Genomic DNA, 15,680 nt, shown 5'->3' on the forward strand with positions numbered 1-15,680 from the left:
TTTGATTCTAAGAGTTCTGTGTGCCAATATGAACAGTGAAGGATGAACAGCCATACAATTCAGAGCCTTAAGAAAACACAAAGCCAGTGACTGGATAAAGAAGAAGTGGTATATTTACACCATGGAATACTACTCAGCCATAAAACCTGACAACATAACACCACTTGCAGCAACATGGATGTCCCTGAAGAATGTCATTCTAAGTGAAGTAAGCCAGAAAGAGAAAGAAAAATACCATATGAGATCACTCATATGTGGAAAAAAAAAAAACATAAATACAAAACAGAAGCAGACTCATAGACATAGAATACAAACTTGTTGCCAAGGGGGTGGGGGGTGGGAAGGGACAGACTGGGATTTCAAAATGTAGAAGAGATAAACAAGATTTTACTGTATTGCACAGGGAAATATATACAAGATCTTGTGGTAGCTCACAGCAAAAAAAAAAAGTGACAATGAATATATGTATGTTCATGTATAACTGAAAAATTGTGCTCTACATTGGAATTTGACACAACATTGTAAAATGACTATAACTCAATAAAAAAATGTTAAAAGAAAACACAAAGCCAAAGTGATTGCATTACCCCTTTGACATCAATGATTTCTTATAGTCACAGGGAACATATATACACACTCTTGATGGTCCACATTTCTCAATGCGACAGTTGAATGTTGATAAAGGTGGAAAATAATCAAAGTTAGAAACTCATTTTTGGAGACATTCTTGTATAAGAAACAGGGTAAGAAATAGTCCCTGACAGTTATGTTTTGGGTTAGCTGTGTAAGACCTGGGTATCAGTATGTTTTAACTGTGTCTCCTGGTAATTCCAATGTGCTGTCAATTTTAAGAATCAGAGCTGGACTAAACAAACGGGTCTTCAGAGTGTGGGTCCCAGACCAGCAGCAGGAGCAGCAGCACCTGGGAACTTGTTAAAGATGTACATACTCAGGTTCTACCCCAGACCTGGTCACTCAGAAATTCTGGAGCCAGCCCAAGATCCCTGTGTTTTAACAAGCTCTCCAGATGACTCTGGTGTGTGCTTGAGAACCACTGGACTAAAACAAGTCCCAAGAAAGCAGAACAAGATCACCTTGACTGACTTACATCAATAACATTTGGGTTCCGGACATTAAGAAAAAAGGCAGACAAAAATGGGTTTGGATGCTGGACATGCCTCGATTACTGTTTTCTCTCCAGGTTGCCATCACTCACACTTCACCCACCTTCCACTCTTCTTTTTTTTTTTTTTAAGAATTATTTATAGAGAACCAGTTTTGTTTTTTCATTTCCTGCTGCGCAAAACCGCAATCAAATTGTGTCATAAATCTTTCAGATGCTTGATTTTTAAGCAACGGAGTTTCACAAAAAGATGCAGGATAGGAGAGATCTGAGCATCTGTGAGATTTTGATTCAAAGTTTCCAGCTCTCAGGCTGACTAAACAGTGTGCACGAAGGCAAGCTGCTCAACATCATTAAACCTTGGTTTGCCGACACGTAGAACAGGGATAATTGCTCAAGCCTCGAAAGTTCACTGGGAGGACTTAATGTGACTATGTATGAATGGCATTCACATAACGCCTAGCACATAATAAACACTCAATTAGTATTGCTTTCCTTTCTAAGGTGCTCCACTGTATGAAAAACCTGCAACTGCTCATTTATCAGACCTCCCTGTTCATTTTGTGCAGTCAAAGAGGACGTGCTGAGGAACACATACCACATAAATGTCAGAATTTATGAATTTATAAACTTGGCATTTCCCCCCTTATTCATGCACAGCCTCCACTTACTTATTTAGATATTCTTTGAAATAACAAAATAAAGGTAGGTTTTAAGTACAAAATTAGACCTAATTTTTTATTCTGTTCAAAATTTATTAATGATAAATCAAATTTTCTAGAGAAAAATGATTTAAAGAAGATATCACTGAGCTCACATAACTTCTTTCCATTAGCCAATACATTGCCTATGAATTGGTGAGCACACTGGCAGTAAGTACCTATTAGGCACAAAACTATGCATTTTTTTTAAATAAATACATTTAAAATATATTGGCAGATACTTTTAAAATGAACACTATGGAGCCAATCTATAGAGAGAGATTGTATGAATTCACCTGAGTATGAAAAGAAAAATAGTTATTCTATATTCTTATGTCACCCCTCAAGCTTCCAGCCTTTGGCTACTTGGCCATTAATACAGAACAAAAATACAAGCAAACATTGTTGTGAACTAGTTTTTAATAAGCTATTTTTGGTCTGATCGTTCCCCCTTGATGACTAAGGCAAAACCATTCTTCATGGATAGGAATGTCAGAAAGAACTTGAAGGAACTTCGTTCTGAACTGCAAATTTACTGGAAAAAAAAAACCCATGAGATTAAGGAATTATTTTGAACTTCATTACGACCGCAGCTCTAAAAGATAGACTTTGTAAGATCAATGCAAATAATTCTTTGGAGAAAAGGTCTGTGCCAGATAGGATTGCTAAATAAAAACCACCTTTGCCCATAGTTTATGGATGAACTTGAATATCATATAAACTCTCAGGAGTAATTTATGTTCTTAATGCCAGATATATCTGAATGGCTGCGTTAAAGTCATATCATCCTGTAAATAAGTATCTTTTTTTTTAATGTGCAAACACAAGCATCGCATTTAAGCAACACCCTTCACACCGAAAAGAAAATGCACTCTCCTCCATCCTCATATTTTTCCGTCTACTGAATGAATCCACAACAAATGTAGGACATGACAGAGCTTTCATTTTTTGCTCTATTAACGCTTATGATACAGTTCTTCTATTAAGCCTCATGTAGACTTTGGTAACTTTTGTTCAATTTATTGCAGGATCTCAAAGTCCAGAGGAAAGTTTAAATTCAATTCAGTAAATTTCTTTTAAGTGGACAGAAATTTAAAAACTCACTTTTGCGGTAATCCTTGGTGACTGAAAATATTAAACTAAACTAATTATGGTCATAATGAAGTTTAAAACGTCAAACTGAAAGTTGAATTAAATCAAGCAGGTGCAGATGAAGAAATGTCTCCATTAGAATAAAATTATCTAAGAAGTATGAATGCAGATTACAGTCAGAGATGAATTTAGGTAAACAGAAAGCCACTTAATCAAGTAAACTCAAAAGAAGCATTTTCAAAGCACTGTTCTTAGTGCTAGGATTTAGGAAAGACACAAAATCAAAAATATTAAGGCAACTGGGTTCTAATGAATGAGACTTACAACCTAGCTGGAGAAAGATAATAAACCCAGATGGGTATATGTGGAAAACTCAGTTGGTAGAGTTAATGCTAAGTATCTGGAAAGTGGGGATAGCTACAGGGTGTTACTGAAATAAATTATAACCCTGAAGTCAGAAGGAAGGTTCTCTCTTTCCATCTCAACCACTCCTACCCTCCACCTGCAGTTATAGTTTCCGTGACAAACATTCTAGGAATGTTTAGAAAAACTAAAATTATCCTATTTCCTGCCTGGCATCTCGACTGCAGCCAAAAAACCAAAAAGTTGTTCTACACTATCACTATCAACTTCTAATCAAGGTTCTCATTTGACTTAATTTCAATATAAGCACTCAGTGCCCTTAAACCTTAATAAAATGGCACTGCTTTGGGGATCTGTAACATTATTTCCTACACATATTTCTGCCCATAATATTTTTTTCACACTACTTTCCACTGCCATCAAAGATAGGATGCCAAACGCAGAAACAGGTTACTTTTACGTTTTCTAGAGTGATAACTTGTTTGCATCTTTTCTAAGCAGCATCCTTTATTTTTGTGAATTTCTCTATGTCATTTTAGAGACCCATCCTCTTCCCCTTATGCTTGATGGTAATTCATGGTGCATTGGGACTGGAATGTGTCACAAAGGGAGCAGAAAATATTTCTCGGGTACCCTAGAGAGGCAATCACTCATCACCCATGATAAGCAAAATGGCATTGCTGCTGCCCTCCTGAACTTGTGGTCCAGGGAAGACATACCAGGTCTTTACAGAAATACTGTTTCTCTCTAGTTCATGTCAATAAAACTCCTTCAATAATCTGCAACTAATTTTGTTACTTCCAGCTATCTTTCTTTCTTTCTCAATCCTGTCTATATACACAGATATCAGAATTAATGCTCAATGCACTTCTATCACCTTATGGCTCATTTGCACAAAGAATCTGAAATGGCCCCTGGATGCCCTAACTCCCCCACCCCTCACCCCTCCACCAACATGAGGCTCCTTAGCACAGTACTTCAGGCTCTCTGCAATTTGATCCAATATATCCTTCCAATCTTATATCACAGTGTAAGGCTAGCATGTGTTGCATTATGAAACATCTACTTTGATCACTAGTTGACAATAACCATAAGAGATATGTATTCTTGTGACATTTTTTCCAGACAAAGAAACTGAAATGAAGAAAGCTTACACAATCACCTAAACCCACACAGCCAATGAATACTGGATCGGAGTTAAATATAGTGTTATTTGATTTCAGAACTTAGGCTAAATGATGGTCCCCAAAGACAGCAGGTCCTAATCCCCGGAAGCTGCAAAAATCTGTTACTTTACATGGCAAAGGCTATGTGGATGTGATTAAACTGACCATCTTGATTTGGGCCATTATCCTGGATTATCTGCATGGATCCTAAATGCAGTCACAAGTGTCTTTCTGGGAGTGAGGTAGAGGGAAGTTTGGCACAGACCAAAGAAGAGGAGGCTGTGTGACCATGGAGGCAGAGAGCGGAGTGATGAGGCTACCAACCAAAGAACACTGGTAGCCACCAGGAATTAGAAGAAGCAAAGAACAAATTCTCCTCTAGAGCCTCTGTTGGGGGAGTGGCCATGCCAGTATCTTGATTTTTGCCCAGGGATACTGATTTCAGACTTTAGCTTCCAGAATTGGTAGAAAATTAATTTCTTTTGTTTAAAGACACTTATTTTATGACAATTCCTTACAGCAGCTATAGGAAATACAGGCACTGAAACGCTGCTTTCCACTGCCACCTCTAGGCAAAGACCTGGGTTCCTAAATCAGAACTGATTTGAGCAGAAATTACAGAGTGCTGACCACAGGCCAGGGTTCAAGGGCACTACTGCCCAGTCGGTAGTAGCTTGGATGGAAAAACCAAAAAACCCAAACCTAAAGAAAATGGGGTGCCACAGGGAAATATACACAAGATCTTCTGGTAGCTCACAGAGAAAAAAATGTGACAATGAATATATATATGTTCATGTATAACTGAAAAATTGTGCTCTACACTGGAATTTGACACAACATTGTAGAATGATTATAAATCAATAAAAATATTAAAAAAAAAAAAGAGAGAAAGAAAATGGGGTGCCAAAGTCTGACAATACTCCTTAAAAACAAGGTACCGAGTCAGAGTCAGAGAAGCATCAAAGAAGAGTTAGGCTGTGAGTCATACTAAATACTCATGAGGATAAAAACCTACATTGGCTTCATTCAGTTTTCAAGTCCTGAGAGAAGTCAGCTGTTGAACTTGGCAGGGTTAACTCTCCAAGATGGAGATAACGGGTTGTGCCTGAAGGGAGAGATGCCCAGATCACGGCAGGCTATAAAACAGGCTGGATGAAGGGAGTCCCATGGATTCAGTACTGGGTGAACACACGTGCAGGCGGGTACATAACTGAATGAAGTAACAACATAAAAGCAGATCTCTAGCTCCACATGACAGGGACAGAGCTTTGTCTTTGATTAAAGAGCGGGATCAGCGTGGAGACGCCGTCACCTAGAGCGATGCATCATTCGGCGACAAAGGGTCGTTAATTAAACCAGATTGCATGCACTGAAAAGCATTGAATAAACGGATTCATTATTAAGAAAAAGGGATTTTTTTAAATCATAACATTCGCTGAAATAAACTGTCAGGTGAATTAAAGACATAACTGTAAAAACACCGAAAAAACCAAAGCACAGTAGAAAATGCAAGTAAAGTTTACGTAAACTTGGAGGAGCGGAGGCTTTTCTGAGAATAACAAAATGAGGGAGTAACGACAAGATGGTGGGAGAGATGGTTCTTTTCCAGTTCCCTTTGGAGAAAACCCAACTATTAAATATCCATAGAAAAGATGTCCTTGTGGGAATCCCAAAACCAAGGGTGAAGCTGCAGCACCACCCTGGATCACAAAAAACCTTGAAAAAACATATTTGACGGGGAACAGAAGTAGTTTGACTTTGAACCAACTAACCCTCCTCAAGGCGAGCACAGCCATGCTTATGGACTGAAAGAATCAGTACTCTTAAAAGGCCCTTACTACCCAAAGTAATCTACAGATTCACTGCAGCCCCCATCAAAAGTCCAAAGGCATTACTCACAGAAACAGGAAAGCCAATCCTAAAATTTATCTTTACTTAGTTAACATATTTTTTCCTCCAGATTTTGTATTACTTCAACACAAATAAATTTACTTCATCTTAATGTGGTTACAGGAAAAGCACATTTTAAAATTGTATACTAAAAATGAATGTTTAACTTTCGAATGCAACTGTAACCATATTATTTTATTAAATAGTGATCTTTGGTAACATAACATAAAATAATAAACCATTATTATAAATGTATCCTTAAAATGTTACCCTGCAGAGTAAATATACTACCTAAGCATGGTATATATGTTAATTATGGTTTACAAGTATTATTTTCAACATAGATTTCTCTTAAATTCCATGTTTTCAAGCCACTTGAAATTTTTAATCTTAATTTTTAATTAATGGTAGTTAATTTTTTTAATTATTATGAAGCTAAAATACACTGAAATAAAATTAGAATGAAAGCGACTTAATTCACTTAGTTAAAATAAACTATTGCTATGTATAAAAGCATAAAGAGCAGATGCTTAATTCAAGGTCAGTGTAAAATGAAAGCGATTTTTCTCGTGTTATAGAGGTACAATTATGCTTTATATTTAGTTCTGTGAAAATGCTGCCAGAAACACTACTTCCCACAATATTAGAACAGTTAAAATTACAACAGTTAATTTTGATTTTGCCCGTTTGCATTTTTCTTTCAGCAAAACTGTTTCTAAAGCCTGGCATTTAACCATTATTCTAGATTTATAAAACTGGGTATCTTAGAAATTACGCTGGGAGAGTGTTAAGGCATCTAAATTGGCCTATTAAGTATCCATTCTGAGAAGGCAGTCATTGTGGCATTTAATGTCTAAGAAACTAAAGCTTTGAAAACTGTTACTGCAGAGCAGAAAACATTAAAATAGTTTCAGTTTTCCTGAAGCCTTTAGCCACATCTATATCTAGCACTTAAGATACATTATGATCTGCACAGTTATGTCACAGAGACAGCTTGCCTTATTTATGTGGCCTTTGGTTTATAATGATGTCAAGCCTGTAAAAATGCATAATAAAGATATGTAGGTGTATCTGCAACAGTGGCGACTGTAACTCATTTCCAATTGAAAGACAATTATCAGTTTTATGGAAGAAAAAGAAAAATCTAAGAAAAAGTACTTCTGCTTTAAAATCAAGCAACACACTTAAGCAACTGGGTTCCATCTAATCTGTATTTTGAATGAGATGGGTCATAATAGTTTGACAGTTCCTCAATAATCTGAAAGCAAACCATAAGATGCAAAATATTTAAAAGTATCCATCTTTTCCAGATGAACATGAAATCAGCATGTTTGGTTTTGCTTCAAAACAAAGACGGATCATCTTGATCAGAGGTAGGGAAGAGAACACACAAGCACAACGTTGTCAGAAAAAAGTTGGGTACCATACGATGAATGAGGCAATGAAGAGGGTGCCTTGAAATGACATGCCTTTGGGATTGAGCAGGGTAAAGAGTTTGCTTCCAAATGATTTCCCAATTATAATACTTTATAACATAAACACTTTATTTTATTTTTGAATAAAATCATCTTAGAATATTTTTTGTTTCTTGTTTTTTCCTAAAATATTTTGTACTAGTTTTTTTTTAATTAGTCACCAGATTTACAAAGAAATAAATCTGCTTTGATCAAAACTGGAATTAGAAATTAAGAAAGCCCCCTTCCGACTTTTTGCAATACCTTCCCCACTTCCTGCTATGGAGGGCTCCTGAGAATGACGTTCGAGAACCAGCTAGGAAGTACACTAAAAATACAGATCCCCAGCTCTATTCCCAAGATTCTAATCCAAGTGTCAGAATCTTCATTTAAATTTGTTACATGTTGAATATTAATATACAAACCAACATTTCAGAGGTTCTTTATCCACACTTCGGAAAACTTCCCTAAAGCTTCTGTGGGCACAGGGAGAAACCACTAAACTAGAATGTGCTTAAGTCCTCCACTAGGCATCGATCCATATGAACGATAAAGGGGGAAGACTTAATCTTGCTTGAGGGGATGATCTCAGATGCCTAAGAAATCTTAATATTAAACCTATTTAACCAATAGATGGGCGTTCACTGTAGTCAAACAAAATGGATTTGAGGGTCAAGGACTCAAAACTTTGTTTTCCTTGGCTTCCAGCAGTGAAAATGAATTAACTGGGTAAAACAAAGGCTCTCCTATGAGATAACAATGATCATAAAATTTATGGTACTTAGCTATGAACCAATTTACCCATTTACATACTTGGTAAAATTGCCTGGGCTACAGTGAACTAAATATGGAGCTCAGAGTACAGGATTCTGAGATCTTTTGAAATTATAAAATGGGAGGAATCATTACACAGCACTTTCAAATCTTCAATATGCTAAACATATTTAAATTTGAATTAGCTACAAAGCTAAGAAATTAGGTGATCCAAACATCCTGATTCAATGATCCAAGCATTTCTAATTCATATCCAAATGGGGAAGGAACCAGCTGTATGGAATGCTGTTACTCTCCCACAAACAAACGAGTAAGAGAAAAATAAAGATGTAACCCTTATTTTAGACCACAGAGTTTACTTTAGATCCTTAGGTAGAAAGATTAGTCCGTTAACATGTGAACACAAAGCAGTAGAATGTCACTTGGAATAGCACTTTGCTTAGCTTTTTTTTTTTTTTTACCATTTCATTGCCATGATGAAAAACACAAGTTAAGAACTTACTGAAGACTCAACTATATACTGAAAACTTCCCTACAAATTCCTACCCCACCATCACCTTTCTGGACTTTATCGCTTCATTAGGTGTATGAAGTGAGAGAATACTTTGAAATATATTAATGTGCTTTTTTTTTCCCTTTCGTGCTTGCTTATGAATGATCTTTACCAACCTTAGCCAGAAGCAATCTTTGGCCTGGAGAGAGGTGGGATCGTGGAATGTGAAGAGCTTTGTCATGTTCAAAACTGATCATGCAAACTCAGACACAGTGAGTCTTAAAAACCTGGCCATAAATGTCTAGAGCCAGACAGCTGAGAGAGTAAAGCATTTTGTAAATGAGAGAAGCTTCCCTTTAAATTAAAAAAAATAGAATTTGGAAAATGGAGCATGGAGTTCTACTGTAAGCCATGGAGCAGGATACAAGATGCATAAGAGCTATTTCTTACCACAAAGTAGAAAATGTCAAACCTCCCTTGGCTGAAGAAGGAACCAGAGACAAGGGGAGAGGACGGCTAGAAAAGATGGAGGCCTAGGGACCACTCCCTCCCCCGTGATTCACGGTCACGGAGAACACATCCATTAAACAGTATCTGACTTGTAAGCATTCCTATTCAAAACATATTTAATTTCGTGCCTTGTAGACTTGAATTATAAAGCATAAATATATGGATCCTAATCATCAACTAATTCACTCAAATAATTATTGAGACTTAATATACATCGAACCTTGGAAAAATGTACTAAAGGGAATCAGAGTCCCTGCGATCCCTCAGGGAACCTGCAGTCCATGGGAGGCAGTGATGGGTTGGGGGACAAGACAAACAAGTTAAAACCCAACTATATTACTGTGCTTATAATCTGTTGCTGTATTTCTGTTTATCCCTTTCCCACTTAGAAGTGAGATTCAGGTCTGCCCTTTTCTTCACAGGAATACAGATTATGAATGAAGGCTGACTTATCTGCATGAGCCAAAGAAACTTTCTGAAATGATCCTTTGCTTTATGTTGGAAGCAGTGCAAAGAAATTCTGCCCACCAAAATTTCAAAAATTAATGGCCAACTGTCAAATGTGATCAAAACAAAGCAGCGCTCATATCTGCTACTGCATATACTTGGGGCAACCTGGCTGCCACTGTTTAAATCAAATGATGCTAAAGCTGGAAGCATTTTAACAGAACAAAAACAAAAACAAAAGAGAGCTCAGAAAACCAGGGTGAAAAAGTCAGCCCAGGAAAAGAAAATCATTGTACACCCAAGATACTGTGGTCCCCTTGACTGTAAGGTCAGGTTGGCCCAGGCAACGAAGGACCGGCCAGCGGGCACACCCGTAGTTTTCTTTGAAGCAGCAACCTCAGATGCTGGGGGACATGAAGCTTTGCGCAGAGGAGTGAAGGCACACAGGTTTTGAAAAGATTCTCTGTAATAGAAAGGGGGATTCCTTTGCTGTCTTCAGTAACAGTCCCTTATATCATTGAAAGGAAAAAGGAAGAATGGGCTCTTGTAGGCAGTGAGCATTCAATTTATTTGTGGACTACAAAACAGGGGAAAGGTGGGAATTATTAAAGCCTGAAAGAAAAGACCAAAATAGATGATGATAAAGAGCAAAGACTGGAAAAAGAGGAAAAGGGGCAAGGCGGTGGAGGAGAATCTAGAAAAGGAAGAAAAGGAGAAAAGAAATTTGAAGGGGATGCAGTGAATGGATGGATAATCTGAAAACAACATATTCACAGAGCTTTTCCAACTATTTTATGGTTTTAATTTTAGTTTATGTTTTATTTATTATTTTTTCATCTTTTTTTTGGAGGGAGGGTAATTCGGTTATTCGTTTTTTAATGGAGGTACCGGGGATTGAACCCAGGACCTCAGACATGCTCGGCACGCATCTACCACTGAGCTATACCCTCACTCCCAACAGTGCTTTGATGAGTGATGATATTACACATTATTTTCCATTACTTACTCATGCATGTCTCTAGTTTTTGTGACTTTTACAAGAGTATTCGTTACCTTTTTAACTGAATTTTTTTCCATTTTGTATGAAAGAACAGACTTAGCCCACTTACTCTGTAACTGAAACATCCATCTTTATAACAGCACAAGCGTAGGGGAAGGCGGTGTGGCAGGAGTTTGGGAAGTGTTTAATACATAGTTCCTAAGAGACATGTTCCAAATATGTGACTTACGTTGTATGGTCCACTGATGGCCTGTGGTTTTCCTCCCCGTGATGAATACTGAATCCATTACCAAGTCCCCACCTGAATATGTTTGAATCTTCCATTAAATTTTCAGAGATTGGCTGGTACCATTTACACAGGTTTCTTTTTTCAAAGCTGCAAACTTCCATAGCTTGAATAGAATGGAACAGAGACAGGATGAGCTCGTCACAATCTATGTGTCAATACATGGTGATTTCCATCTGCATCAGCACTTTCTTACTCTCGGGTTTTTTTAATTAAAATATAACTTTTAAGCGTAAGTAAAATAATTAAGCAAATGGTCTATGTAATCCCTAGAAGGGTTTTAAAGAAATCGAGGTGTATTAGATTCAAATAAGTGACAGTAACCAAAATGTGGAAGTAAGTGCACATACTAAAGAATCTGCTTTCATAAGGAGGAGATACTTCAATTAGCTCCTCAAGCAGCCATTTAAACCTTGCCAGTCTCTCCTGATATAACATTTGCATCCCTTATACGACCTCCAAGCTCTGATAAGTCCATTCTTTTTTCATAGTATCACTACCATGCTAAACTTTAGCTCAGCCTCTGAGAGGGCTATTGCAAATTCTAAACTACTTAAGTTCAAAGCTATAAGATGTACAACTTTTACATTGGACCTCTTTCCTTAAAAGTTTTCTAAATGTTTGTAATGACTGCATTCTAATATCAAACAAAATTAAAAGTCCAGTGATTTTTTTAAACACGTAGATTATGTGTGAAAACAAACACTCTCTTTTTTCCTTCCTCCCTCACTCCCTCTCCCTCTGAATGTGTTCATGTGTCTGTCTGTCTGTCTTAAATTCCCTACTACCTGAATAAAAGATTCAGTTCAATTAGTTTTTGTGTATACCATGGAACGCCTGCCTGGTGTGCACTCCAGCTTTTAAATGGCATAAGCCGTGATGGCGCAGGCAAACCACTGCCACCATTTAGAAACTTGGGTTCATGATTTAAAGTAGAATTTGAGAAAGAAACACTCATCCCAATAAAAGTGATTTTTAATCATGAAATTCCAGTGTCTTATTTCATCTCTGATATTACTATTGATCATATAATTATACTTATTTTGTGAAGAGATTTAGGATTCACTAGATTCCTGTTCTTTGTATCATTGACAAAGATAAAAATTACAGATTTTTTAAAAATTAGAGAACACAGAGTTTCAGTCAAGCACTAAGGTCTGCTGTGGAACACTGTACCTACAGTCAACAATAATGTACTGCACACTTAAAAACTTACGAATAGCATAGATCTTATCTTGTGTTCTTACCACAATAAAAAAAATTAGAAAATGTAAGACTGTAGATGACAGGCAGATTTATCACAAAAGTTCATCTTACAAAGAGATGACAGAGATGGAGGAGGCATGATCACATAATTTGTTTAGAAATTAAACAATTTTTTATAATTATAAAGTATATATGAATATGTATATATGTATATATAAAATATAAAGTAATAATTCAACCATGTTTATTCAAAATAAGTAAATATCCCTATGATATTAACATAATTTAATAGTAGACATTTATTCAAAACATGTAAAGGACTTACCAAAACCTCCTACCCGATCATAAATGACATTACTAAAATCGCAAAGTTGAACTAAGAAGTCATTATTCACTAAAGATACTCATTAGGCATAATTAACGAGATTTTGTGTGAGCTGTTACAAACATGACTTACGTGGGATCACAGGAGGATTACAGTGTCTTCCCACGAGGAAGTCTGGACACCACAACATCTTCCATTATATTATCTTGCATCTGTGATGGACAGCATATGCTACTGACCAGCATGAGCTCATTGCTGTCCCATCTCACTCACAGAGTGAGTCAGCTTTCATTTTATAAGTTTTTTGGTCTAGATTAATTTATTGCATATTTGTATATTCATGAACATTTTTTCTGAGTTAAAAGAATAAATACAAACTCTATTTGATTTTTTTAAGTTTTAGAACCCCTTGAAGAGGCTGACATAAGACAAATTAAGACTTTCATTATACACCGTGTTACCTGAATGTTCCAAAACCTTTAATATTATCAAGGCACTGGGGAAATATTACAGTAAATTCATATACTACTTAATATAGAGCAAGGAAGGGAAAACCATTACAAGCATTTATCTTTGCCCATTCAGACAAATTCATTTTCCTCCTCAGTTTGTATCTTTGACCGAGAAGTTCATTTTTAAATTAAATAATCTGCCTTAATCCATTTAGGAAAACTGTAGATTGGCAAGTGCCAATAAATGAAAACCATCTTTCAATCGTACCCAGCTGCAGAAGGGGCCATGAGTGTTAGGACTGGTTTCTTATGAACTCTGCACATTTGACATAGCATTTATTTTATACGTGCATCTTGACAGTGGCAACATTTGCACAAATTCATCTAATTTGAGGCTATTATGCTTCCTCCCTAAGGAGACAAACAACGGGATTAATAGGAAAGACTGGTTCTCTAGATAAGTTCATTAGTCTTTTTTCTTTTTTCAGCACATATGAGTGCTTTCTCTTTCTCTTTCTGGCTGACTTCACTTAGAATGATGATCTCCAGGTCCATCCATGTTGCTGCAAATGGCATTATTTTATTCTTTCTTATGGCTGAGTAGTAGTCCAGAAAATGATACATTGTAAACTAACTATACATCAATAAGAAAGAAAGAGAGAGAGAAAGACAGAAAGAAAGAAAGAAAGAAAGAAAGGGAGAGAGAGAGAAAGAAAGAAAGAAAGAAAGAAAGAAAGAAAGAAAGAAAGAAAGAAAGAAAGAAAAGAAAAGAAAGGAAAGAAAGAAAGAAAGAAAGAAAGAAAGAGAGAAAGAAAGAAAGAAAGAAACAAACAAACAAACAAAGAAAGAAAGAAACAAAGAAAGAAAGAAAGAAAGAAAGAAAGAAAGAAAGAAAGAAAGAAAGAAAGAGTGGGCGGGCGGGCTGGAAAATAATAGCCCTGGAATCAAGTCTATGAAAATTAGTGTTTTGAATCTAAAATATTAATTTAAAGCCACCTCTTGTTGGACATGATACAAGAATGATGGCTGCTTCTTCTCCTATAATTCTCTATGTAAAGTTTTTATGTTAAGAAATTGCAGGGGGAGGGTATAGCTCCATGGTAGAACATAGGCTTATCATGCTTCAGGTCCTGGGTTCAATCCCCAGGACCTCCATTTAAAAATAAAAAGATAAAGAAAGAAAGAAATAAACTGCTCTAAGCCAGGTTGAAAATTTCTAACTAGGACAGTAGGCCATGCTACTTGATATGACACTGGAATTTTCTTATCTGATTTATATTTAATGAAAAATTTAGGAAGTCACTTACCGCAGGATGATTCATCCGATTTGTCAGGGCAGTCATATCTAAAATCGCATTTCTGGATGTTTCCAACACACTGGCCGTCAGACCTGCAGACAAATTCATTGTCTGTACAGTTGTGTGGAGGTAATGTTACTGGAACTGAAGTTTCTGGTGGAGTTGGCAGGTCCACTGGCAAATTACCTTGAAGTAAGAGACAAGCGTCATTTTATAGATTTTTCCATTTCTTTAAAGATTTCACACAATAAGCTTTACGAAGTATGCTTCACATTCAACTTTGTAAAGAATATTTGATAGTATTAACTAATCTGCTGAACTTCTTTATGTCAGTATGTAAGTTGGGGTTCATGGTCTCGGTGATGGCAAATGGCTCTGGATCTCTTTGATTATAAAAATAGGTGAAAGTGCAGATGGAAATTACTGAAAAACTATTCAGAGCTCACTGAATAAATGGGAGGCTCAGGGACAGGGCTTGGAAGATCAGCGGGAACTAAGGGACTTCCAGGTGCTGGCACTAGGACCCAAAGTCTAGGTCACGTTAAACTTTCTAGGCCACCAGGTAAATAAGGTTTGTTCCACCACTGCCACCATGACTCTAACATCTCATCTTTGTCCACATATCCTCACGTAGTCAAGATCCAAAGTCACATGATAGACCCAAACCAAAAGTATCCACCCAGAAGTATTTAATTAAGATAATAATTTCTGAAAAAAATAATTCCTGATATTAGAATTTAGAAGAAATGTACAGAATTTGATTTATTTATATATAGTAAGCTATTCAATAAACATTTATTTTTAACATCCTTGTGTCAAGTACATGGTAGGTGCAGTGGATTTCAAGCCAAAGACTTCCAGAAAATAGTTTAAAGATGAGTGAATAAGGCAGTCAGAAAATTCTTTCATTACAGTTTCATGGGGTAAGTTTATGATAGAGATTATAACACCATGGAAGCAAGAATGACACCTATCCTTTCATCCCTGTATTCACAACACAATTCACAGACCATGATACATTGTGGATACACTAACACTGCAAAGTGAGTAAACCGATGCACAGGTGGATGGAAGGATAATGGATGGATGGACGGATGACA

The 15,680-nt window shown here is 36.6% G+C and overlaps 1 protein-coding gene across 4 annotated transcripts in view; it reads right to left on the reverse strand.

The window, feature by feature from the left end:
• Positions 1-15,680, reverse strand: part of MALRD1 (MAM and LDL receptor class A domain containing 1) — a 438,921-nt gene that overhangs the window by 287,500 nt on the left and 135,741 nt on the right. For all 4 annotated transcript variants that reach the window (XR_012504288.1, XM_074358489.1, XM_045511295.2 and 1 more), the window contains exons 21-22: positions 14,590-14,766; positions 11,243-11,405 (exon numbers count right to left, since the gene is read on the reverse strand). Coding sequence is in view for 3 of the 4 variants with exons in the window: in XM_074358489.1 (XP_074214590.1) it covers positions 11,243-11,405; positions 14,590-14,766 (340 nt within the window). In the remaining variant the exon portion in view is untranslated. The remainder of the gene's footprint in view (positions 1-11,242; positions 11,406-14,589; positions 14,767-15,680) is intronic.

The sequence above is a fragment of the Camelus bactrianus genome, chromosome 35, assembly GCF_048773025.1.
Source record: "Camelus bactrianus isolate YW-2024 breed Bactrian camel chromosome 35, ASM4877302v1, whole genome shotgun sequence".
Lineage (NCBI taxonomy): Eukaryota > Metazoa > Chordata > Mammalia > Artiodactyla > Camelidae > Camelus > Camelus bactrianus.